Raw genomic sequence first — 26,892 nt, forward strand, 5'->3', positions numbered from 1 at the left:
GTAATCACTGATATTGTTGTAGTGTTTTACTGCTGGTACTTTTCTTTGTGGTAATGAACCTGAGTCTGCCTAACATTTGGTCTATATTGGCACATGATATCACTCAGTTCCTCACCCAGAAGACACAGAATGAACTAAACTCCAGTCCCCCCACTCAGCTGTATGAATGACTCGTGTTAGCTACTTCAGTAGTTGTTCAACTTGGTCAGGAAGAAGTATGATGAACAAGTGCTCGATCATTCATCATAGCTACTGTGTGCCAGGAAGTTGTGTATGTAGTAATGCACCTATCAATGTCAAGCCCCACCTACCCCAGGTCGAGCAGAGGTGGGGATCTGCAAATACTAGATGACAAATTCCCCACCCCTGGGGACAACTTTGAGTTACAAACCCCCTACTAATTTGTATTATTTATCCTGGGAATTACTAACAATATGGCCAAGTATAGGAATAATATTATGCTCTATCAGACTGTCAAACTACTCAGGGTCTAAACTGAGACCTTAGCACTGTACAAAATTGCTAGCGGATAATGAGTGCCCTGGCTATTAAAAACTTTAAATGTATACGAAGCCACTGTTGTGTAATAACTAGTATCTGTACTGCTTGTGCACTTAAAAGGCATGTCCATCGTATTTTGTTGTTTACACCTGTGACACTGATGGATGCATACATACCTATAGTAGCCGCATCATACTTACTGTTTATGTAGGGCTTGCTCAGGCTCACCCCAATAACATACATATTTAGATTAGCAATACAGGCATGCCTTGTACTAGTGCAGTCATGTTCGTGCTGATAATCCTTGTTGAGGCATTTCACTTATGGAGAATATACATTGTAGCGTAAACTGCCAATTATCGGCACTAACTTTTCCACATCAGTGTAACTTTCAAAACAAATATGCTAAGAACTCAACATTTTCACCACTAAATGTCAAATTCACTGAAGCAATGGAAAACCAAAGCTCAGATCACTTCACTACAATCGATAGGCCAAGACCATGTAACTTGCCATTTATTGTCACTGTGTACATATTATCGTCATCACGTATATTTTCCGTAGACTAATTATCGGCACCCTCGCCCCACTTGCTTCCCTATAGCCCTCACAAAATTTTTGGCTGATGCAACAAGTTTACAGACACACTGCCTAAGCACCCAAGCAACTATGCCAAATGTTAATTTACCCTAAAGTGGCATGTGCCTTTCATTAAATGTCATTAACCAAATATAATAAACAAAGCATTATAGCTACATAAAATGTTGTCAAGTTATAAAACACAATTTGAACACATTCTGTGGCTGCCATCACTGTTTACAACAGTTTCACTAATACAGTCAACATGCATCCACCTACTACAGCCACAATGGGTCCACTCTGCCTGATTTCCCAATGCAATATCCTCTTCAAAAGTCATGTAGCATTCACAACACACATTGTCATTTCCACTTGCTCCAGTAGCTGCCACTATTGTATCTGAAGAATGAGTCTCGTTCACTACTGCATCATTTGAGTTGCCAACAGATTATGATGTACTCACAGTTGTGATTAAGGAATGCGATGGTGTATCCTCTGTTGCTCTTAAACTACATGTAGTTTCTCTTAGTGGACCTTTTTGGTTTCTTTTGTGGCCTTACAGCTTTCTTGACCTTTCTTCAGTTTTCTTTGACTTCTCTCCAGCTTTCTTTGACCTTTCTTTGGCTTTCTTCTTAGCTACTTCATCTTTTTCTTTCTTCTTTTCAAGTCTTTCTTTTTTCTTCCTTTCCTTTCTTCTTTTTTTTTCTTCTTTTTATGTAAAATTTCATATCTTTCAGAACTTGTCAGTACCCTTGCCCCAGTTACCCTTGCACTTGTTGCAGCTCTCTTTTCAGGTAATGGTGCAACATACTGCACCAAATATTTTGATAGAGGAAATGTAAGGATTGTGCTAGAGGGTGTAGCACTTGGTGTTGATGCATTACTTACTATTGGTGTATCATTCTCAGAGCTTTAAGAAGAATCTACTGGTCGTACAACAGATGACATTGGATGGCCACCAACAGTAGGAGTCACAGGAGTGACCTCAGTTACAGTTGACTGCTCAGTTGATATTGGGTAATCAACAGAATGATTAACAACACGAGTTGGGGTCAAACCTGGAGTGACGTCAGTTACGGTTGCTTGGAGGTTAGTATTCTCACATTCAGAGGAAGTTGATTCCATGGCACTCATATCTATCGGCTCTAGAGGTAAAACATCTGAAAAGCATTGACTCAATTCTTGACATGGTTCTGTCGGATGGTTTACTTCAAGCCATGTAGAATATCTAAGATCAGTTAGATCATATCCTTCCCTATACCTTCTTGCAAGGTGAGACTCTTCCTCATCCTATACCTTCTTGCAAAGCGAGACTCTTCCTCATCAGTAAATTCTCTATGACTACTGCTGCTGGTATTGGATGAATCGCCATTCGATGAACTTATCCCACTGGATTGTGAATTGCTGTTATTTGCCTCACATGTATCATGATCTAGTACAGCTTTGGGATTGAAGGGATATACCCCACATGGTTTGAAGCCACTCACTATGTCTGTAGGAACAAGGCTCTTTAACCAAGCTTCAGAAAATATTGCATTGAAAGTGTACTTGGTAATGATCCTTCCAGGATTTGTTTGGATGTAGCAATGACAAGCCTCTTGCCACCTGGTTTTATAAAAGGTCCAAAAACAGCAGTATCCAATGGCTGCATTTCGTGTGTAGTGTGGGGCACCAGTGTAAAAATAATGACATCATTGTCTCGTGCCATGGTGATGACACCTATATTATGGTGTGAGCTATGACCATCTAAAAGCAATAACAAGCTTCAACTATACCCATTATTTCTTTTTGGGTCTTACCATACCCCATGGAAGATGTGACCTCAAGAAATTCTGCTAACTCACTTTCTTCAGCCTTATTCAAGTAAGACTTAGGTCCTGGCTTTATTCCGTGAACAACTCTTCCACCTTTGCGGTCTTGAAGTGTGGTTCTTGGCACGTCATATTCTCTGGCAGCTTCTTTTATCTTGCATCGTCCGTCTTTCACTGCTTGGATAGCCGCCTCCATTGACTCATTGCTCCATTTCAAACGTTTTTTTGGCAACTGCATATCTGGAGGCGCAGACGATAATCGCTTCTTTCTTGAAGATACCTTCTTCTTGGGTCTCCCACGTGGCATTGCACTAAAATGAACACCATACGTCAATACGATTATAATAGTGGTGTAGTTGTGTAAATAAATGACTTACAAGGACGGGGTAGTACGGTGAATGAAGTTTAATGACTCTGTTTACACATAGTGTTGTGATAAAACTGAACACACACTTCTTGCTCAATAGCGAAACAGGATTTCTCCATTAACTCACGTAAAACTTCAGTGCCGATAATAAGGCATGAAACTGCCGGTAATAGGTCGCTTACGCTAACAACCCTAGACTAGACCCTCACAAAATGTTTTGTTGAACATGCCACTATGAACTTTCTATTGATTATATAATAAGATGTAATTTGTGCAATCAAGTACCCATTACACCACTCATAGGCGGATCTAGGAGACACTGTCAGGAGGGGCTGTGGGGGGGCAAAGATAAAACAGTGTTTTTTTCCACTAAGAAGAGAAGAATGAAACTCTCATACACAAGCTATATTCATTTACATAACTTTGTTAGGTATAGCTGGATGAGTGAAAGACATACACTTTTTATGAGCTAATTTTCTGAGAAAATGTTCAAAATTGCACTCCCTAGGTTTGAATTTGGGAGCATTTTTGATAGCATTTAGCTATCAAAGTGTATGTTTGCAAAGCATATAAAAATGAGTTAGTCTATCTGAGCTAAAACCTGTTTGATGGTAAAGTGCAAAATAAGGTAGCTAGTATTGTTATAATTTTGAAAAATGATGACATTAGAATTGCGAATGTTCTATTGGAGTAGTGACTGCTCTATTAGAGTATCTCAATCTTGGCATTAAAATTCAAACTTATTTGCCTCACTTTCTTCATAGTGCACAGTTTATAACTGTATAATAGCTGTTGTTTTCTATTTGTCCATTGGATTTCTATACTGCATGCTGAATACAGTGTGAATGCATGATTCCAGTGTCTGATATTGATATAGTCCTGAAGATCCAAAGGAGCCAAGAAAAGGGTCAGGGGGTGCAAAGCCCGCTTGCCCCTCCCTAAGATACACCTATGCTACCACTACATATTTGCAGTGTAATTAAAAGCACGTTTATGCACCTGTTGTTGGGGTCTGAAAAAAAGTTTAATGTTGTGGTTTTTTGAACCAGTAGTAGCAATTTTCCAATGATGTGGTACTGTTTTGAATTTCTTAAGTGATTCTGTTTCATGTCACCAGATCCTTGTGGTTATATCAAGACACATGGTAGTGTGTTGTGCCGCCAAGAAAGCGAGCGCATTGCACCATGAGTATATTTGCAGGAAGAAACGAAACGTAATTTTCATGCATACAAAGCTCCATGATCCCTTCTCACTTCTCAAATTGGACATTGGAATCACTTTTATAGTGCAAACTCCCTCCATCTTCAGCATCCCACATACCAAATTTAAGCAAGAATCATGAAATGTGACAGGGTCTGGCAAAACCAGTCTTATTGCCCATGACAGCAGATTTGATTTTCCATCAAGAACACAAAGCTACATAAATAAACTATCAAATTTCATAATCAAAATCAGCTAGACTTGAGTGGTCTGCTTTTTCTGGCTGCTTTTCCCAAGCACAGTAGTGATCTGTACGAGCAGTCTGGGGCCCCAATGGAGCTCTGGCCAGCCTGGGGATGGCTGTGTGTGGCTGTACAGCTCCATGTAGTTGAATAAAGACATATGATGTAAATGTCCTTTCATTTTAGCCAGTTTTGATACCTTAATGGCTCAAAACTTGGCCTAATTCATCCTGCACCTTCCTCTTTAATTTTTAAAAAATAACCCCTTGCCCACCTCCAGTCCCCACCTCCTACTCCTTTTGGAGCTAGCCTGGTAGAGTCAACCTCGGTATAAAACTATCTAAAATGGCGGGAAACTTAACTTTTGGCTACTTCTACTGTGATGCACATCAAGGTAAGAGATTGGTGTAAATCTTGTGAAAATTTGGTACACTTAGCTTCTACCATTGGTGAGCTACAACACACTGAATCCTTAAAGCTGGCATTTCTTGATACTTTTAAATAGGCAATAAGACCATTTTTGTCAGACTGAGTCACAAATATAAGCCTTCAAAATTCTTTTTTTTCTTCAATAAGGGGATTCAGGGGGCTTAGATTATTGTTTTCATACACTTTGCAAAAAAACTATTATAAAATGCAAATGCGTAGCTCGATTGTCTGGAGCTTTGGTACACTTTAAGAACAACACCTCCGGAGACACTGAGACTTCTTAAGATCCCCAAATGCAAGTTCTCTTGCAGTTAGCCATACAGCATGGTTTCTTTTGTTTTTTACCTAGCTTGTTATTTTCCAAAGGCAACTATGAAGGCTTTTTCTAGCTGACAAACACTATCAGCCATGGTCTCATTATCTGTCTACATTGAATGTCAAAAATTCTGACCTGCAAGCACCTTGCTGCAGAGGTCTAAATGTCCTCTCAGGTTGTGGACTGCTCTTTGAAAGTCTCTGGTCTCATTGTCACCTAACAGATTTAATTCATCTTCAGCACACCCTCTCAATTGACCAGCTAATTATATTAACTTTTCCTCATGTGTCCAGCCATTTCATTGTGCAGCAAAATTAAACACTGTTAGCCAATCATCTAATCTTACTGATGGACCTTCTTCAGTAAATTAATCTATAGGTGGTACGTGACCATGCCTACTCCCACTGTCTTTTGTCTCTCTACAACTGAAACAGTATCCGCATCAGAACTGGGAGTTCTTTGCCACTTCTTTTCAGCTAGCTGGGCCTTTGGTGCCACTATTTTATTGTCCTTGGCCACTAGCATTGTATCATGTATACTTTTCAACTTGCCCACAACTCATCCTTCACAGCTCTTTAATTCTTATTTCTTCTGCTCAAGTAGTTCTGTAACTGTAGTTGCATTTGCAGCATGTCCTGCTCAGTAGTAATATCTGCCACAGTCTGGTGCATGCAGAGTCCTATATCCTCAGGCTCATTATCTGACTCCTCACTGGAGTGTTCACTCTCATGTTCAAAACTTCTATCATACGTAGCTTATTTCTGTCATACGTAGCTTCGGTCATGAATATTTCCACTGGGACAGTCAATTCTCTTTCTTCGTTGCACAACACATAATTATGCAGCTTCACTTGAGTACTCCACAAATACCATCTGCACATTACAAGTGTCATGACTTTTGTAATGCTTGACCATCAATTTCTGGTTGTTAATGGAGTTCAATACTGATACTAGGCCTAATCAATGCAGCTGGCTGGCTGTAGTGCATGTTGAATTGAGCAGGTGCTGCATATATGTGACTTCGACCTGACGTAGACGTCTTGTCAACCACGTTTCCACCACTTTCTGCCTTGCTTGTTTCCATTCACCAATGGATTAAACGCAGTTGTTGAAAATGGAAAAAACTCACACGCTCTTGCTACTGAGAGCTGATGATAAAGCCTTGACACCTGGCCAATTGTCCTCTTGAATGCCACTCATTTCAAAAGATGGTCACAATTATTGACCAACTGGTTCCTTATCTTCCACTGTTACCCAAGACCCAGTGTTACACTTGAGTACCTGTTCTTTAGCAGAAATCACATGGTTCACTATTACTTTATTTATCTCACCAGCCCAACTCTAGTGATGCTTAATACGCATGCGTACAAATGCACAATTACAATATAACATATCTTAAGCATTTACAAAATTAATGATGTACAATTGTTACTACCATTTAAAAATCGGTGAAGCAAATACAATGAAACATTGTGAATGTTTTCCCAATGGACTCTTGGCATTTAAAAAAACCAAATACAACATAACTGGCCTCCTAGTCTACACTACTAAGGAAGTGTAACTTCAATAAACCGCAATTAAATTATGCACAGAATTGTCTTCTCAACTGTTTTATAGTTCCATCGTATTTTCTTGCAAAGTTCCATACAAGCCTCAAAGCTGCTCTACATTTTCATACACAAGGAAATGGAACACTTCCCTTTTCTACCCAAAGGAAATTACCATTCCCGACATAGTGACATGATTAATGAGTTAATAAATTATGGGATACAAAATATTGTATTTTCAAAACAAGAACTAATCAGCTAAAGTGAAAAATAGCATAGTATGTATTGTTTAGCTGTATAGAGTGATGTTTTATGTAGTTAATTAATTCACTGTTATACTAGTTTTAGAAGCAGTACATAGACTTTGTAATTTTAGAAATCACCCAGAGCTGACAAGCCTCTTGTCTGGCAGTTTTTGGTTTCTTTCATTTCTCTGCTTCACACCACAAGGCAGTAGATCATGTGACTCTAGTATCCTTTGTTCCAAATTATTCACACTTTATCACTTTCGTTGTTTGCGGTGTAAAGCATTGGTAAGGCCTGACAATATTAATAGTAGCAAAGATGTGGTGCATTTTTGCACCTCACTTGTACTCCATGGTTATGCAAGTATTATGTGGAATTTAATTATTATAGTCAAGTGATATTATTTACAGATCCTTGTGTTTACATTATTTATTCATGTACACTATTACAGGAGTACAGAAGCCATCAATGAAAGATATTGACAATTACGTGGTAGAAAGATGGGCTTCAAAGTGGAAACAAATTGCCGCACAACTCAACATTGAGGAGTATTTAATCAGGAACATTGATTATAACTATCCTAGCAACTGTGAAGAATGCTGTCGGAAAATGTTGGGTAATTGGCTGGAGCAGAACACACATCCCACATGGGAGAAATTGATTAATGCAGTTGATCAAGTTTCTGAAAATTTAACAGGTTTGCAGATTTATGTATATATGTGAAATTGCATCAATGTTACTAAGTTACATATATATGTATATGTATGTATATATATATGTACCACTTTCACAGTACTGCTACCAGTGCGTATATCTCGTTAACTTGAGACATTGCATACCTAATAGGTGTGCACACTATATCCAAAAATCATCAGATTTCTTTGATGTTTTACTGTTATCCTCTTCTCTTATATAGGGAATCAAGCAAGCTGTGATTGTGGGATTGAATTCTCCCAAACAACCTGTGATTGTGGGATTCAATTTTAATACATTAACAGTAGTTTGTTTTTTTACTTTTGTAAATGTAGCAATTAAGGTAACATAATTAACACTAATCTCTTAAAATTGCTATATTAGCAATAATAAAATCAAACTACTGTTTGATGTATTAAAATTGAATCCCACAATCACAGTTTGTTTGGCAAAATTCAATCCCACAATCACAGCCTACTCGGTTCCCTATATAAGAGAAGGGTATAGCAACTAAATATTTTGCCAATTAGGTGAGTCTACATGCTAAAGTAGAACATATTAGTTATACCATGGGCACTCATGCTTTGCCTGTATATACGCACTCTTGCCCATGGTATAACTATTACATATACCACTTTCACACCACATTTCAAAGGGAAGAGAAGGTGTATAATAGCACTGCGAGCAATGCTCAGGAATGCAGTAACGAGAATAGGGGGTAGTATACATAGGCGGCAGAAAGGGGGGCTAGGGGGCCAAAGCCCCCTCTAGGTCTGCTGAGGGGGGCCCAGCCCCCCCTCAGAATGATATCACACCGAAATTATCTTTCTTGGAGTGGGGCTGAAAACCGTGATAAAGATCGAGATACTCTAATAGAGCAGTCACTCTAATAAAGTAGTCAGTGTGTAGCGAGCTATGTAAGGATTTTTATGTAGTTTATCAGCTAGAAATGGTAGCTGGTGAGGTGGAAAGCTTTTGTGAGTTGGTTGTGACGTTTTTTTTTTTTTTTTGGTCTCACCTTACCAAACTATAGAAATAAGTCTATTTATTTCTTTTATTAATTAGCAAAGCCCACCAGGGGCAACACGCTAATGTGCATTACAAATCACAAATTGTTTAGCTTATCTATAATGCTCTTAAAAGTGTCAAGGTTAAGTCTGGGTCAGCTCAGCGGAGCCCCCCTCATATCAACTACTTCCTCCGCTGCTGGTAGTATATACAAGTTATATCCCTCCTAGGAGTGATATAACTTGTATATACTACCTCCTATTCTCATTAATGCATTCCAAGCATTCTCAGAAATCATTTGATTTCTTTGATGAAACTGCTCTCCTTTAATATAGCGACATTTCACAGGATCGATAGTGGGTTTTAGTTTTTGTGAAGTGAGCCAAGGTATAGATCATGGACTTGGGGAAGATTGTTTTACTGAATGAAGAAGATTACAGGTTAGTTTATATTAAACATGTTGAATTCAATAGTCACGTGGGGATGTCCCACAGACACTGGGTGTAGCGCTTAATTGATTTGGCCATTAGTGTTAATAGTATTCACTACTTTAGTTTATTCATGGCTAGTAAAGTAAGTACTTTAGTGTAGTTGAATCGTCTTTACATTGCCGTTTTGACACCTGGCGCGATGTCACACACGCGTAGTGACTATTATTATTATTATTTGTTTTTACTGTGCAGAAATCACAAATGATTATAATGCACAGATATAATTACTTAAGTTGTTACAAAAATTATCCAGGGAAGGGGAATTAATTATGTAGGGGGAAGGGAGTTCCAAAGTTTAATTGCAGAGGAGAAAAAGGAAAATTTATACACTGGGCGTGGCGCTTAATTGGCTAGGCCATTATAGCGCTGTAAACATATTCACTGCTTTAGTTTATTTATGGCTAGTATAGTAAGTACTTTATAGTGCACTTAAGCTTCATTATGAGCTGAACAGCTCGTATTTGGGCTTCCTGTGTTAAATTGCGTACCCACAATAGAAGCGATCTGCATGCTCGTGACGATACACTTACGTTCGGCCTCTCAGCAGTGCCTTGTCGTTGCTCTTACGACGTTACCCACAATCGAAAGTCACATGTTCCCATATAAATACACTCGCAAAGCATTCCAGCAGTTTCCATGTACACTTGCAGGTGATTCACCCAAGTGGAATATATTAGTTGTAACATGGGAACTTGGGCACTTGTGATTTGCCTGAAATATACACACGAGCACGAGGGCTGCGAGCACGAGGGCTGCGCCCTCGTGCTCGTGTGTATATTTCAGGCAAATCACTCGTGCCCATGTTACAACTACTACATATATATCAAACGGTACCGTTTAAGTAGGAATCCATGTGAAATTTTCGCGCGCCGACTAAAATCGCGCCTTTAAAAATCATCCTAGAGATATCTTATGAGACGAAAATCACCTTTGCGGAATAGTACTAGTCCATATAATACACAAAACAGCATTAAATACAACAAAACTGTTACAGGTGGCCGGATACAGAATTTTAAAAATCGCCAAAACTTTGAATTTTAGCCTGACTGCCTGATCACAGTCGCAAGCCTAGAGGCCAAACGAAGGAGTGCACGGCCACCATTTTATGCAACAATAGCAAACTCACCAGTGGGATGTGCCTTTTGGGGTTCCGACGAGCGTGTGCCCTCTGCGCCTTGTCTTTTCTTTTATCTTCAATCAGGCTGCTTGTCTTCTTCTTCATCCAACGAAACCATATCGAGGCGTAAATTTTCCGTATCAACACTTTCTTTAAGCAGCATAGCTAATAGACGCCACAAGATTATTTAAGGCGCATAGACTACGCTACTGTACAGAGGAATAGATTATATTCCTTACTGATATAATCTATGACGGAGGGTACTGTACGGAGGTACTGGTACTAGCTAGATAGCTTCACGATAGGTCACAAGGTCACACCCATTCTTCATTGTACACATTATCGATCTATCAATTGATACCACGATGACACACCCTTTTGGCACTAGCTGTATTTCAGTGACCACACACCTTCAATTTGGAAGGCTGATTCAACATACTCTATAATCGATCGAAACCACGCCCCTTTATGGGCAAGCGCACATCTTGCAGGCTGCGTCAAGATACTCTAACACAGCAGTCACCCTAATAGAACAGTCACATGTTTATAGCTAGCTGTATGCCTTAACAAAAAAACTAGTATATTAAAAATTATATAAAGTAGGAATCCAAGCGATAAAAAGTAGTGAAACAAGAGAAGAACGATGGTAGCTATCACAGCATAGCTCGGTGGGAAATTCCTACTTTGGCATTGAACACAAAATAATTAATGGCTATACCATGCCAAAGTAGGGATTTCCCACCGAGCTATGCTGTAATAGCTACCATCGTTCTTCTCTTGTTTCACTATTTTTTATCGCTTGGATTCCTACTTTATTTTTAAATTTATAATTTTTAATATACTAGTATATATATATCCAAAGTTTAATTAATAATAATAGTTCAATGCTCAACAAGATAAGCAATCTGGCTTTGTGGCCAATTGTGTTCATGGTCAATTGTGATCATACAAAGAGTTATTGTTGGATTTTAGCATCATTTAGGCCACAAACTATGTAAATGGCCTTTTGCAATGTCATCTGACATCCAGTTTAAGTCAGAATACTCACTAATTCTAGGCTAATTCACTGGCTATGATGGTCAATGCATTGAACAGCTTCTTATACCTACTTAAGTTTCCCCCAGCTGGGTTTGTGACTGTATGATCTGTGACCACAGTGCCCATAGCCACCGTATATGACCTAGACAGGCTTGGATGAGTCATGTGGGTGTCATTTCCCACTGTACCCAGTGCTCATTGCAATTCAGACCCAACTCAAGCAAACAGCAGGATCTCTTGGTTTACTCCAAGTAGACTAATCTCTTACTAAGCCTATTCACTACAATTATACAGAAAATTTGGAATTTTCAACTAGAGTAGGGACCATAGCATATTGATAAAAAGTACTGAAACAAGCTAGAGTAGTGGACAATATTAAATCACAGTAAAACAATAAGAAGTGTTATATATCCCTACTGTGCACAAGATACCACAACGGAAATGCACAGTAGGGATATGACACTTCTCATTGTTTTACTGTGATTTAATATCATCCACTACTACAACTTATTTCAGTATTTTTTATCGACATGTTATGGTCCCTACTCTAGTTGAAAATTCCAAATTTTTCTGCGTACTTGTTTGTTAACTTTTTTTTGTAAATAAATTATTATGACTGGTAAACCCATGCACACCGCATCTGAAATGTCATCGTATGCCCCAATTATCGCCTGAAAAGTGAAGCATCCATTACGCTTTGTTGTCAGCTATGTTCAACCCGTTATACAGTATTTCTAATCAAGAATTGTTCAAAAAGTGCCTCTGAAATCCATGCATACCGAAAGAAGAAATAGCGCCGCGCGCCCCAGTTATATCAATTATTGTTTGAAAAGAGAAATATCCATTATGCTTCGTTGTCAGCTTGTTACACAGCAGTACGAATCAAGAGCTGTTTGAAAAGCACCTCTGCTATCAAAATAGCCACTATGAGAAATACGGAGCATTCCTGTTAAGAAGGGAAGCCATCACGTGCTATCGCCAAATCGACACTTTTTCATGATCACTGTCAGCAAAGATGAATGGGACACAAAGGAGGACACTGATAAGTCCATGAAGAATGCATTGTACGTACTGTGGTATGCCAAAAGGCACGTCTCAGGCTGAAGCGATGTCAAACAGTGAAAAAGTCAAGCCCGTAGCCTTAGCCATTATCAAGTTATGCTTGTCTTGAGGCATCAGTCAGTCAGTTAGGCAGTCAGTCAGTAGAAAATTCCGTTAAATGAATAATTTTTAAAATTCTGTAGCAACTTGTTGAAAGTGTTTCGGGTCGATCTGAAAGTTTGTTCAGGCTTAGTTTTACCTAACCAATACTGCCTCATCATTGTCGGGAAAAATAGAGACTGGTTATTGGGTGTTATTATTTAGTGGGCCATGCCTACTCCTTTGTGGTCCCTACTATACAGTTACTATCATACTGTATGATTGTCATGCTTTTTCATGTGTTGTGATTACTACAAGTACACAGAAAACTTTGGAATGTTCAACTAGAGTAGGGACCATAGCACATCGATAAAAAAGGTACTGAAATGAGCTGGAGTAGTGCATGATATTAAATCACAGTAAAACAATAAGAAGTGTTATATCCCTACTGTGCATTTCCATTATGGTATCTTGAGCACAGTAGGGATATAACACTTCTTATTGTTTTACTGTGATTTAATATCATGCACTACTCTAGTTTGTTTCAGTACTTTTTATCGATGTGCTATGGTCCCTACTCTAGTTTAAAATTCCTTTTCTTGTGTACTTGATTGTTAACTTTTTTGTAAACAATTATTATGACTGGTGAACCCATGCATACCGCATCTGAAATAACGCTGCGTGCCCCAATTATCGTCTGAAAAGTGAAGTATCCATTGCGCTTTGTTGTCAGCTATGTTCAACCTGTTATGCAGCATTTTGAATCAAGAACTGCTTGAAAAGCACCTCTGCAATCCACGCATACTGAAAGAAATGGTGTCGCGTGCCCCAGTTGTCTGAAAAGTGAAGTATCCATTATGGTTTGTTGTTGGCTATGTTCAACCCGTTACAAAGCAATACGAATCAAGAACTGTTCGAAAAGCACCTCTGCTATCAAAATGGCCACTATGACAAAATTAATACGGATGATTTCCATTACCAAGTCTGTTACGAAGGGAAGCCATCATGTGCTATCACCAAATCGACACTTTTCACTGTCAGCAAAGATGAATGGGACCCAAAGGAGGGCACTGGTAAGTCCATGAAGAATGCATTGTATGTATTATGGTATGCTAAAAGGCACCTGTCAGGCCGAAGTGATGTCAAACAGCAAAAAAATCAAGCACGTAGCCTTAGCCGTTATCGAGTTACGCTTGTCTGAAGACATCAGGCAGTCAGTCAGTCAGTCAGTCACTCAGTCAGTCAGTCAGTCACTAGAAAATTCCATTAAATAAACATTTTTTTAAAATCCTGTAGCAACTTGTTGAAAGTGTTTCGAGTTGATCTGAAAACTTGTTTGGGCTTAGTTTTACCTAACCAATACTGCCTCATCATTGTCAGGGGACATTGAGGCTGTTTTTGGGTGATATTATATTGTGGGCCATGCCTACTCCTTTGTGGTCCCTACTATAAAGTACTATCATATTATCGTACCATTGTACTGCATGGTATGCCACTGCCTGATCCTCGTATGCATGCAATCAGACAACAACTCTATATACAATGTGCATACATCCATCCACACATACATCAAGTCTGCATACATAATAAATTAGTCAGTTAGTAATGTTTCTTTTGATTACTTACGTCACTGACCAAGACTGCCTGCCACTGAATACAACATCTCCTTTGGGGCCCTGAGATGCAGTGTGTACGCTGCAGCCTTTCATCTCCTCAATGTTTTTTTTTCTGATAAGCCACTGTTGTCACCACAACTATGTTCTGCATACTTCTGAGAATCCATTCCCACCTGATCCATTGTACCTCACATTGCTGCCACTAAGCATTCCTGGGCAAGGAAATAGCTCTTTGTAAACCAGAAGAATTGGCCCTTGTCAGGACTTCTCTACACCACCTATACCAGGGTAGTTGATAATGGGCATAAGTCATAGCCTAAATACACTGTCATATCTTTCCTAAATGGATCAGTTTTTGGTACCGTTAGCCTCACTTCCAAGTGCTATGGATCAACCAGTGTTGTCAACCCTTAGATCACCATAAATGAACTTCTGCATTGTATTCACTGTCAACATTGACTACTATCGATCAGCATCCACCCCTTTTGAAGCCAGTAAGATCCCTGGAGGTAATGGCAGTCTTGCATGGTTCTATACAATTGCTTTTTTCTTTAAGCCTTGAACCACAGCTGTTAGGGTCCCCAAAACTCAAGTGTATTTGTGTATATCTTGCTGTCAACAGGTAACTCTTGTGGATCCTGCCAATAGCCTCTTGGTGTAAGCTTAGTATGCCAAGTTTGATTCCACCATGCAATAGGACTTAAACAACAACTAAGTCATTGCATGAAAATGAACCAGCCAGCATATTATACCTCCCAGGCACATGTGCTGCTTTCACTTTCATGCTTTATAAAATGGGCTTGATCACCTAGAAGAGAGTTCACCTAGTAGAGAGATCACCTAGAAGTATCACCTTGTAGAGAGTTCAGCCACAAACAAATCACCTGTAGAGAGTTCAGCTACAAACAAATCACCCTGTAGAGAGATCAGCTAGAAGAAGTCACCTTGTAGAGAGTTCAGCTATAAAGAAACCACCATGTAGAGAATTCAGCTGCAAACAAACACCCTGTAGAGAACTCAGCTACAAACAAATCGCCCTGTATAGAAAGACCAGCTAGAAGAAGTTACCTTGTAGGGATTTCAGCTACAAACAAATCACCCTGTAGAGAGTTCAGCTATGAAAAGATCACCCTATAGAGAGTTCAGCTAGAAGAAGTCACCTTTTAGAGAGTTCAGCTACAAAGCAAACAACATTTAGAGAGTTCAGCTGCAAACACATCACCCTGTAGAGAATTCAGCTACAAACAAATCGCCCTGTAGAGAGACCAGCTAGAAACAAGTCACCCTGTAGACAGATCAGCTAGAAGAAGTTACCTTGTAGAGAGTTCAGCTGCAAACAAATCACCCTGTAGAGAATTCAACTACAAACAGATAACCCTGCAGAGAGTTCAGCTAGAGTCAAGTCACCCTGTAGAGAGAATCAGTGGCGGATCTAGGAATTTATAAAGGGGGTTTCCAGTTTAGAAGGTGGAGATATATATTGACATGAGATACGCAAACGTTTGCACTACATCGTCTGGTTTGGTAAGGTGAGACCAAAAAAAAAAAAAAAGGTCACAGCCTAGTAATAGTACATAAAATATATTAAAAACTTCCTACACACTACTTTAGTAGCTACTGTGACTGCTCTAATTACAGTATCTCGATCGAGACGCACGCCGCGATAATTAAAACATTTAATTGTTACGCAATCATTTTTCAAAGGGGGTTTCCGTGGAAACCAATGAAACCCCCCTGGATCCGCCACTGAGAATCCTGTAAAGAGTTCATCTACGTACAAGCAGATCACCCTGTAGAGAGTTCAGCTACATTTCAAGTCACCCAGTAGAGAGATCAGCTGCAAATTCTCCTGTGGGGATTAATTGACATGTAATAATTATATGCTCTCTTTTTATATTATGAACTCTTGATATATGCATTATATATATATATAATTTGTACATTTACTGGTAAAATCAGAATGAGTTAAAGTATTTATAAAATCTGCTTCATCTTTTTCTTTTTCCTGTGGTAAAGAAAAATATATAGGTTAAAAAGCCCCAAAGCTGGCCATAGGCCGGCTTTGGGGTATACAAATACAAAAAGAAATGAAATCTAATCAAAAACAGCCAAGCTGTAAAAAAAGGAGTGCGGCCCTTGAAAAGGCTATGGTGAAAAAAGATGTGAAATCCAAGATGGCGGCCAAGAAATGGCTGTGATGGTAGGTTAATGGTAAAAATTTTAATAACGACAATTCAGGTGAATTTTGTGCCAATTGGTCTTTTACAGCTTGGCTGTTTTTGATTAGATTCACTTAGCTGTTGCAAAATTATTTGGTATAAAGTTTTATTCCTATGACAGTAAATAAGGCGGCCACCACCTAGAAGCCTATAAATGTATTACTGAGAAGAAAAACATAACACCATGTTCTTTCTGAAAGGATTACCACAGTGATTTTGCGATAGAAAGTGTTTATACCAAATTAGAAGTACCTGGGGTAAGCCACAAATCCATACAATGTCTTGCGCTTACGGCGATTCACCACTGCATTGGCACATTTTCACCAATTAGTGGCTGCCTACTGTTATTGTAATTCTCTGATTTGTCACCACCATCTTTCCTTTCGTTAGCATGTTTTAATTGCTAATGATGTGCCACTGTATAAATGATCACATGTGAATAACCGCTGGTTGATTTTATTATTCGGACGCAGCGCAAACAAACATTAATCTGAGTATTTGGCTATTCATTTGAGCCCTAATTTGAGGTCAGCTGCAGGGAATTACTCCAATTAAGATCAAAGCAATTTAGCAACTGCAATTATTTTAACTTGCCATATTTCATTGAGTAAAGGCTTTACTGTTGCTGTTTTTCATTTTTGTAGGTTTTTGAGACATTTTTGTTTAAATGAGTCATCACAGACTGTCTATGCTGTGTTTATGACTGGAAAATAGAACAATAGTACACATACAGAACTTCTTTAATAAATCTTTTAAAGTTCTATGGAATGACTCATATGTAGTTAAAGCTTTGCTGTGCATTGCTAGTAAGACCTAGGCAGACGGAGTCCATGCCAAATTAAGGATGGAGTCCATGCCAAATCAAAGCACACATATTTACCTCCAACTTTGCTATTGTTTTGACAAGCGATAGTTTAGTGACATGTTTGAATTATCCTGGATTTACAGCTTGATTCTTTTAGCTTATTCATGAGCAATTTCAACAAGCAATAGTGAGCACTTATAGCATAACGAGATATAAATGAATCTGTTAGAATTGTCAAAATGACCATTGGAATTGTATTGCAGATTATTGTGTTCCTTTATTGTGAAAATGATAAGTGGAGTATTTCGTGTACATGTATTGAGCTTTATTTGGTACCATCTTGTTCTCCAATAGTTGATCTTTCTCATGGTACTTACAAATCTGAAATTAGTCTGTTGAGTGAAAAGATATGTGAGTGCAAAGTGTCAATACAGTAAAAACTATGAAGCGAACAAATCGGTGCAGCTGGAGAAAAAGTTTAACAAATCTCCCTAAACTTCTCCATATGCATGATAGCTATTTATAGTAATACTTCATAAAACCACAACAGCATGTGGCACAGTTGTATAATGGAACGGCCTCACCAGGAATCATTAACGGTAGCCATTGCCTTACTGAAAGGAATACCAACCAATAATCATGGAATTGGTATTAGGCTCTACCTTCTCATCCTTCACACTGGCTGCTGTCTGATGCATACCACTTCCACTAGACTTCATCACCTCTTCTGCAGATCAATCTAGAGTATAATAGTAGTGTCTTTCCACTGACACCAAGAACTAAGCAAATTTTCTGTCTGCAAACACACAATGTGTTTTGTGAAGGATCTTATGATTTAAACCTGCCAAACTAGTTTACAAATTATACAATGAATCATTATGATGTCATCACATTTCACTTCTTCTACAAGAATGGTTCATGTTCCAAGTATATATATATTGATTTCAATTCATGGTGCTATGTCAAAACACGAAAAGCTAGCTTATATTCTCTTATTTTATCCATAAAGCATGTTGGCTGTGGTATGGTACCTAGGTTTGTACTGAATTTGTTCTATGCCCACAACAAGGTATGTTAACTTCACTTTATTGTGTTGCAAAAAAGTTACATTATTTTAGTATACACGTTGCACAATGAATGTAGAATTGGCATCAGCTCTTTAAGGTACAGGTACATAAATTGGATAGTGTTATAACTATTAGCTGTTACGCTAGCTATAGTACCAATCATAACTAAAGAGTATCATGATACAGTATCACAGAGACAATTATAATTTTTTTCAAATCCCAGTGTAAATGTCAGGCAACCTAAATCATTACCTGACATTGATACGCTACTGTTTTACATAATTCGTTGGAAATCCTTACGATACAATGATAGAATAGAGTGACTCAGCCTATAATAATACAATCATTGTTGTCTAATTGATTGACAATGCTTCACTATAAAACTCTCTAACTTCCTTCTATTTTGATCTGACATTTTGTCACGCAGGTTCCATTATAGTCGGCTATGCATGATATTTGCCTGACAAATGGCCTATGTCAGACTGTAATAATTGACTATGCAGTATCGTATCAAACAGTTTATTGACGGTGATATGTGATACCCAAAATGCACTGTATCGCAGAACTCTAGTCAATATCTGTAGGATATCCAGAAACGTTTTGTTCATATCTGGATAGTAAAATCCGTTTCAGCTCAAAGTGATACTGTTGTGTTGTTGGTAATCTGGATGGATATTCCAAGCATGTAATTTTGGTTTGTTATTTTTATCAAGATATTATTAGGAGCTACTGTTCTTTATGATAATAAACTAGCAGGTATAAAGGCCATATATATATATATATATATTTTTTAAATGATATTTAATCAGGGAAAATAGTATTCATGATACATGCATATATAAATATATGTATAAAAGTTTTATTGTAACATTCATGATACATGTATATGTATAAAAGTTTTATTGTAACATTCATGATACATGTATATGCAGACATACACACATATGTGACCGAATTTTGAAAAATCATCCATATGGTCGCACCCGAAACAATTAGAATTTTTGAACTAGCATGGTGCTGTTAATGGCAGAAAACACTTCTCAAATATTTCTAAAATTTTTCTTGTAATTCAAGGTATCTATGGTTTATTCTATCCTTAAATGGATAGAATAATGCTGTGTTCAGAACTAAATATTTAATGTGTCAAATGCGCCCATAAGGGTGATTATCCAAAATTTGGTCACATATGTTAGTGAGCAGTGGTAGCATTAACTTTAAGTACATGTGCTGTTATAAGAGGTTATGTAATTTAATTTTATCAGAAACAGACCAATTTTAGGGGAATGTTGTACTGTTGCATTCCCACATTAAAAAAAATGATAAGATGATTATTTTAACACTCTACATTGATCACATGTAGAAATTTAGTTTTATTGTTCATTTGACTAGGCATGTATCATGTGTATAAAATTTATATAGGTGTATCTGTGGATAGCACTTCCAGCACTTTACGGGATCAATATATTACCAGCAGATTTACTGCTGTTGGAAATGATTGGCCTCCATATCAACCAAGGCATTATACCACTTTAGCCCTCATCCATTATAAGGAAAAACATACTGAAAAAAAAGTAATTTCTTTTTCAAAAGAGCTAGCAAATAAAGGAAGGCTAATTAAACAGCACAGGGTTAATTCTAACTTAACTCAACACAATGATGACTACCAGATTAGACAACATGATAATACTATGAAAAATATTTCTGAATTATTTGCAACTGCTAAACATTCAACAAAAGTTTTTCTGATAGAAGGTGCACCAGGAATAGGAAAAACAATTTTGTCTAAAGAAATTGCTTACCAGTGGGCTAACAATAATTTGTTGCAGTACAAAAAGCTTTTGTTCTTAGTATATTTGCGTAATGTTCATTCATCAAAATTAAACTCAGTTGAAACATTTGTGCAGCATGTGTTAAAGAGCAAAGAAGCAGCTGCTGGCTTTGGAAAGTATCTCACTGAAAATAATGGCAAAGATCTTGTTGTGGTGCTTGATGGCTATGATGAGTTGTCAGAAACAGACAAAAATACTTCTTTTATTGCTGATCTAATAAGACGTCAAGTGTTATCAAAATGTTTGTTAGTAATTACTTCTCGTCCTACTGCATCATTACCTCTTCGTGATATTGCAGACTGTAGGGTAGAGGTAGTAGGCTTTACTGAAGAAGATCGGCTGGACTACATTAACAGTGCATTACCTGATTCACCAGAGAAAGTTGTAGCTCTTCAAGATTACTTGCAGTCTAATCCTACTATCAATGCACTGTGTTATATTCCTTTAAACATGACTATATTGCTTTGTCTTAGTGAAAATGGAATTAGCTACTTGCCAAAAACCCAAACAGAGATGTATAGAAAATTTATTGAGATGACTATTATTCGATTTCTTGAAAAAACTGATGAAAATATTTCTGATGCTGCTGTGTTTAATTTAAACCGTTTGCATCATCCACATGATGTAGTGTTTAAAGAATTATCACGGTTTGCATATGAAGCATTAAAATGTGATAAGTTAGTATTCAAATTAACTGAAATACAAGAAATATGTCCAAGTTTAACTGCAGTTCCCACTAATTGGAATGGTTTAGGTTTGTTAAACTCTGTTACATATGTTGAAGATGGTAGTAAAATTGTTACGTATCATTTTCTTCATTTCTCAATTCAAGAGTACATGGCAGCCTACCACATTTCAGCTCTACCAGAAAGAAAGCAACTTAAACTACTAAAAAACACATTTTGGTCAGCTGACTACTATAATACCTGGATCATGTATGTTGGCATAACTGGTGGTGAAACTTTTCCATTAAAACATTTTCTATCTGGCAATCTCTTGCAGATATTCACCCAGCTATTTAAGACTGGTATATCCAGAAAAATTTTAAATAACAAGATTAAATGCTTGCATATATTTCAATGTCTTGCAGAAGCAAAAAGCATTGACTTATTATCATCGTTCGGTAAACTTTTTCACAATCAAGAAATTGATCTCAGTAATCAGACTTTGTTACCCAGGGATCTCAACACACTTGGATTTTTCCTTGTCAGGTCAATTAATAAGCACTGGAAAAAGCTTGACTTGTCAAGATGCAATATGGGTAGTGCTGGATTAAAAATACTTCTTGATAGGTTTGTAGACAAAGATACACATTCTGTGGTAACCATAGATCAAGTTAATCTTTCTTACAACCTGGTCCAGTTGAACTTCTCGTCTTTTGTTGGGCTATTGAACTTAGTTAAAACATGGAAAACATTAGAATTTATTAGTGTTAGCGATTGTATATTTGACAATGATACTGCTTGTAATTTATTTGAAGTAGTTGAGTATGTTATCCTTCAGTCAAGTGATGTAGTCATTTTGAAAACACTGCTCATAGGATCGTTTTTGTTTGCATACAAATTAAATGAAAATGAGATGCTTGAGTTGTTTGCTAAAGCTAAATGCATTAAGACCATGTATTTGATAGGTTGTGGATGGAAATTAAATGATTCTGAAACCACCAGTTTGCTTAGAAAACAAAAATTTGCAAATGTTCACATTATACGGAGTTGTCTGAATTCTGAATTTTTGACAGCAGTTAGCAGTATAATATCACAGTGTAACAATAATTTCAGTTTAGTAATTGATGACCCCATCCTTTCTGATCAAGTTGCTGATGAAATAATTGCCATATTACCAAACAATATTTCTAATGGTATTATATTAGTAGTCAGTAACAGTAAGATACAAGGAGTAATAAACACATGCTCACTGAGTAGTGAACTATCAAACTTGGAAACACTTTACTTCATACGAAGAATAAGAACATTATGTTCTAGTTGTGTACCACTTGTAACCTCATGCAATGAGACTCTACAATGGCATGGCTACAAAAGTGAAGGAATTATTGAAACTTTTGTTAATGTTTTGCTCTTATACAAGAATGCCAGTAAGTCTCAATTGAAAATTGGACTAGTTGAAAAACATACTTTAATTGGTCATGCATTGAAATATGAAGAAATTAATGAAATTCTGTCAAATCAGTTCTTAACATCTGTATATCTTAACAGTTGTGATATAACTAGCATTAAATGGAACGATATCATCGTTAATTACAATAACATTTCTTCACTGTGCTTTAATATCCTTAACTGTCAAATAGAATTATTCTTCATTCTATCACTGAAAAAATTCATGCTAAGAGAATTATTTGTACACAGTACTGGTTACATTACCAGTGATGATGTAGAATTCATTCTGTCTATGTGTCATCACACTTCAGTTGTAGTGGTTACAAAGGATACCCTGGGAGCTCATAATCCTACTAGTAAACAATTAGCAATGGCACACAAATTAGAACCATCAGTCGCTACTTGGAAATTTTTTGGCAATTTAAATGCTGACACCTGTAAACAAATTGTATTTCTATTAACTTCTTCCAAAGTATTGAATGAATTGGAATTTGTTGGTTGCCATATTGGAAACATTGAAATTAAAATTTTAAGTGATCATTTAATTGCTGAAAGGCGTGCACTGATCATTAAAAAACTGTACATTTCCTCAAGTAGAATAACTTCTTCAATTACATCTGAACTTGTAGAAATAATTAGTATTTCTAATGTCATTATTGATGACAGTAAATATCCGTTCTGTGACAGTGAGACAAAAATAGTGCAGAATGTTTCTACTCTATCTGAATTGCACATCAGGCTGAACAATATTTCTGAAGAAATGGTAGATGATATAGCAACCGTTATACTGATAAACAAAAAGTTAAGAACATTTCACCTTGGTAAAAGTGATATTCCAGAAACTGGTATGGCAAAAATAGCAAAAGCATTACAAACTGTTTCTTTCCTGTCTGAGTTGCTCATCAATAACAATGATGTTACTGATGAAGCAGCAGATGATGTAGCAGCTGTTATACAGAATAATAGCACATTACAAATACTTAACCTTAATGGAAATAAATTTCAAGCAGCTGGTATGATAAAAATAGCAAAAGCATTGCAGAATATTTCTTCTCTATCTGAATTGAATATTGGATGGAACAATATTACTGAAGTAGCAGCAGACAATATAGCAGCTGTTATACTGAATAACAGTAAATTACAAATACTTAACCTTGGTGGAAATAAATTTCAAGCAGCTGGTATAATGAAAATAGCAAAAGTATTACAGACTATTTCTTCTCTATCTGAGTTGCACATTGATAACAATGATATTACTGAAGAAGCAGCAGATGATATAGCAGCTGTTATACTGAATAACAGTAAATTACAAATACTTAACCTTGGTGGAAATAGATTTCAAGCAGCTGGTATAATGAAAATAGCAAAAGTATTACAGAGTATTTCTTCTCTATCTGAGTTGCACATCAATAACAACGATATTACTGAAGAAGCAGCAGATGATATAGCAGCTGTTATACTGAGTAACAGTAAATTACAAATACTTAACCTTGGTGGAAATAAATTTCAAGTAGCTGGTATAGTGAAAATGGCAAAAGCATTACAGAGCATTTCTTCTCTATCTGAGTTGCACATCAATAGCAACAATATTACTGAAGAAGCAGCAGATGATATAGCAGCTGTTATACTGAATAATAGCAAATTACAAATACTTAACCTTGGTGGAAATGAATTTCAAGCAGCTGGTATAATGAAAATAGCAAAAGTATTACAGAGTATTTCTTCTCTATCTGAGTTGCACATCAATAGCAACAATATTACTGAAGAAGCAGCAGATGATATAGCAGCTGTTATACTGAATAACAGTAAATTGCAAATACTTAACCTTGGTAATAATAGATTTCAAGCAGCTGGTATGATAAAAATAGCAAAAGCATTGCAGAATATTTCTTCTCTATCTGAGTTGGAAATTATGTGGAACGTTATTACTGATGAAGCAGCAGATGATATAGCAGCTGTTATACTGAATAATAGCAAATTACAAATACTTAACCTTGGTGGAAATGAATTTCAAGCAGCTGGTATAATAAAAATAGCAAAAGTATTACAGAGTATTTCTTCTCTATCTGAGTTGCACATCAATAACAACGATATTACTGAAGAAGCAGCAGATGATATAGCAGCTGCTATACTAAATAACACTAAATTACAGTTATTTAACCTAAAACATAATAATTTTAAAACAGCTGGCATGGTAATAATAGCAAAAGCCTTACAGAATATTTCTTCACTATCTGAATTGAACATTCAGTGGAACTATATTACTTATGAAGCAGCAGATGATATAGCAACTGCTATACTGAATAACACTAAATTACAAGTACTTGACTTAGGTTATAATAACTTTGGAGTAGTGGGCATAATGAAAATAGCAAAAGCCTTGCAGAATGTGACTTCTCTCACTCATTTGCTTATCAGTAGCAACAATATTACTGAAGAAGCAGCAGATGATATAGTAGCTGTTATACTGAGTAACAGGAAATTGCAAGTATTTGATTTTGGTAATAATAACTTAGAAATAGCTGGTATAATAAAAATAGCAAGAGAATTGCAGAATATTTCTTCTCTATCTGAATTGAACATTAGACGGAACAATATTACTGAAGAAGCAGCAGATGATATAGCAGCTGTTGTACAGCATAATAGGAATTTATTCAGTCTTAATCTCAGTAATAATATGTTGCAAGCAGCTGGTGCAATCAAAATAGCAAAAGCAGTACAAAATGTGTCTTCATTTCTGATATTAAATATTAATAATAATGGAATTTATAAAGAAGCAAGAGATGAAATAGCAGCCATTCTATCAAGCAGTAACAGTGTGCACTGTAAAATGTAGTTAAGGTTTGTCTTCGGAAACTTTATCAGCCATCTAAAGACGTCTCTATATGCTTCACTTATTAAATTTTTCATCACTACATCAGGCAAAGTATAGAGAAACAGTGCTGACATGGGTACCAAAATATTTTTCACACAAAAATTTAGATCTATATAATATTATAATTATTGTATATATGCAAGTTTTATGTATGTCATCGATTAAGCTGTTAATTGACATTTTAGTTTTAGTAGTTAAGTACTATAGTGCATTTTGAATCATCTTTAGAGCATTCATCTAGAGTACTCAAAACTGCTTTAGTCCTCAATCATCAGAACATTAGTGAGTGTCCAACCATCTAGATCTGTTTCTATACTTTACGTGCATAGAACTATGGCAAATAGGATTAGTTTGGTTATATTTAATTAATCAATATGTACATGTTTGTAGTTGTTTATATCTATCATAACAATTTAGTGCATTCGTGAATTTAAAACCTGATCTATGAAATTGCTAAAACAGTTTTACTTATAACTAGATAGTTATATAGCTACCTAATTATTCTTCAAAAGGTATAAGCTACCTGTCACCAGTAGACTTGGTTCTCTTGTCAATCACTGTCTACTGATGGTAGTTAGATTTAGTAAGTTATAATGCTTGAATGTTTTAGATGCTACTCTACTTCACCTGGCAGCAAGAGTAGAGTGTGTTGGTACTGTGATCTATTGTACATGCAGCTGATGGTGGGTGGATGATGAAGTACATAAATGAGGAATTTCTGAAGTTAGTTGAAAAAATATATTCAAGTGATATAAGCAAGGTTATATATGAGCTATCAGCCATGCACCAATGTCTATGACACGAGGTGTCACCGTGACTCTGTAGCTACACAAAATAATATTAGCTAATTGTTATTGAAACAAACGTACACTCATGTAAATATAAGATATACTCCAATCCTATGCATGCAAAAGCAGCCAATTAATAATAATAATGGATTTTTGATATAACTAAAAGTACGTATCCTGGTGTAGTGGTCATACATCAGTATATAGGTATAGCGACAGCTAGCTATATGTTATGAAGCTTAATTAAATGAACTTTGAATTGCATATGGTATAAATAGTGAAGAACAACAATAGTGCTTGAGGTGACTGCATGTGATTATATAATAATCATTAATATTAGGAGTATACATTATTTGAAGGTTCTTTGTTTACTATGCTGCTTTACTGCATGTAGTTGTACCCATTAGTAAAAAATCAGTATATGGAGCATATTGTTTCACTACGTTTAAATTCTCAGTAAAATATCAGTGAATGTGGGTTTACTGAAAAGCTACTAAAAGAGCAAACTATAAACTGTTCCCTATACTGGGGATATACCATTCTAGTAAACTAAGAAATTAAACTTTAAGCAGTGATACCAGGAACAAACAGCTGAGCTTTGATGTTTATCAGTTCTGCTGTAGACACTATAATTTTATATTGGTGCAATTTTAGCTAAGAGTGTATTATTGTAGATACTTTGTTAAATGAAAATGAATACAGGCCATAATATGAAACGTGCAAAAGCAGTATAGAACAAAGTCCATATTAAATCAATCCCATAATGAGCTGCATGCAATCAGCTGTTCTTATTTAGCATTCCCAATAATAACATTTGCCTTGTTTCCTTTAGCTGTACTGACTGCTATAGGAGCT

At 36.6% G+C, this 26,892-nt stretch overlaps 1 protein-coding gene across 1 annotated transcript in view; it reads left to right on the forward strand.

Annotated features, from left to right (window-relative positions):
- The window catches only part of LOC136267575 (protein NLRC5-like), an 87,950-nt gene extending 62,740 nt beyond the window's left edge, over positions 1-25,210 (forward strand). Inside the window, exons 3-4 of the mRNA XM_066062735.1 lie at positions 7,689-7,934; positions 19,851-25,210. Of these exons, the coding sequence (XP_065918807.1) occupies positions 7,689-7,934; positions 19,851-25,210 (5,606 nt within the window). The remainder of the gene's footprint in view (positions 1-7,688; positions 7,935-19,850) is intronic.
- Positions 25,211-26,892: the final 1,682 nt, after the last annotated feature.

This window comes from Dysidea avara, chromosome 9, assembly GCF_963678975.1.
Source record: "Dysidea avara chromosome 9, odDysAvar1.4, whole genome shotgun sequence".
In the NCBI taxonomy this organism is placed as follows: Eukaryota; Metazoa; Porifera; class Demospongiae; order Dictyoceratida; family Dysideidae; genus Dysidea; species Dysidea avara.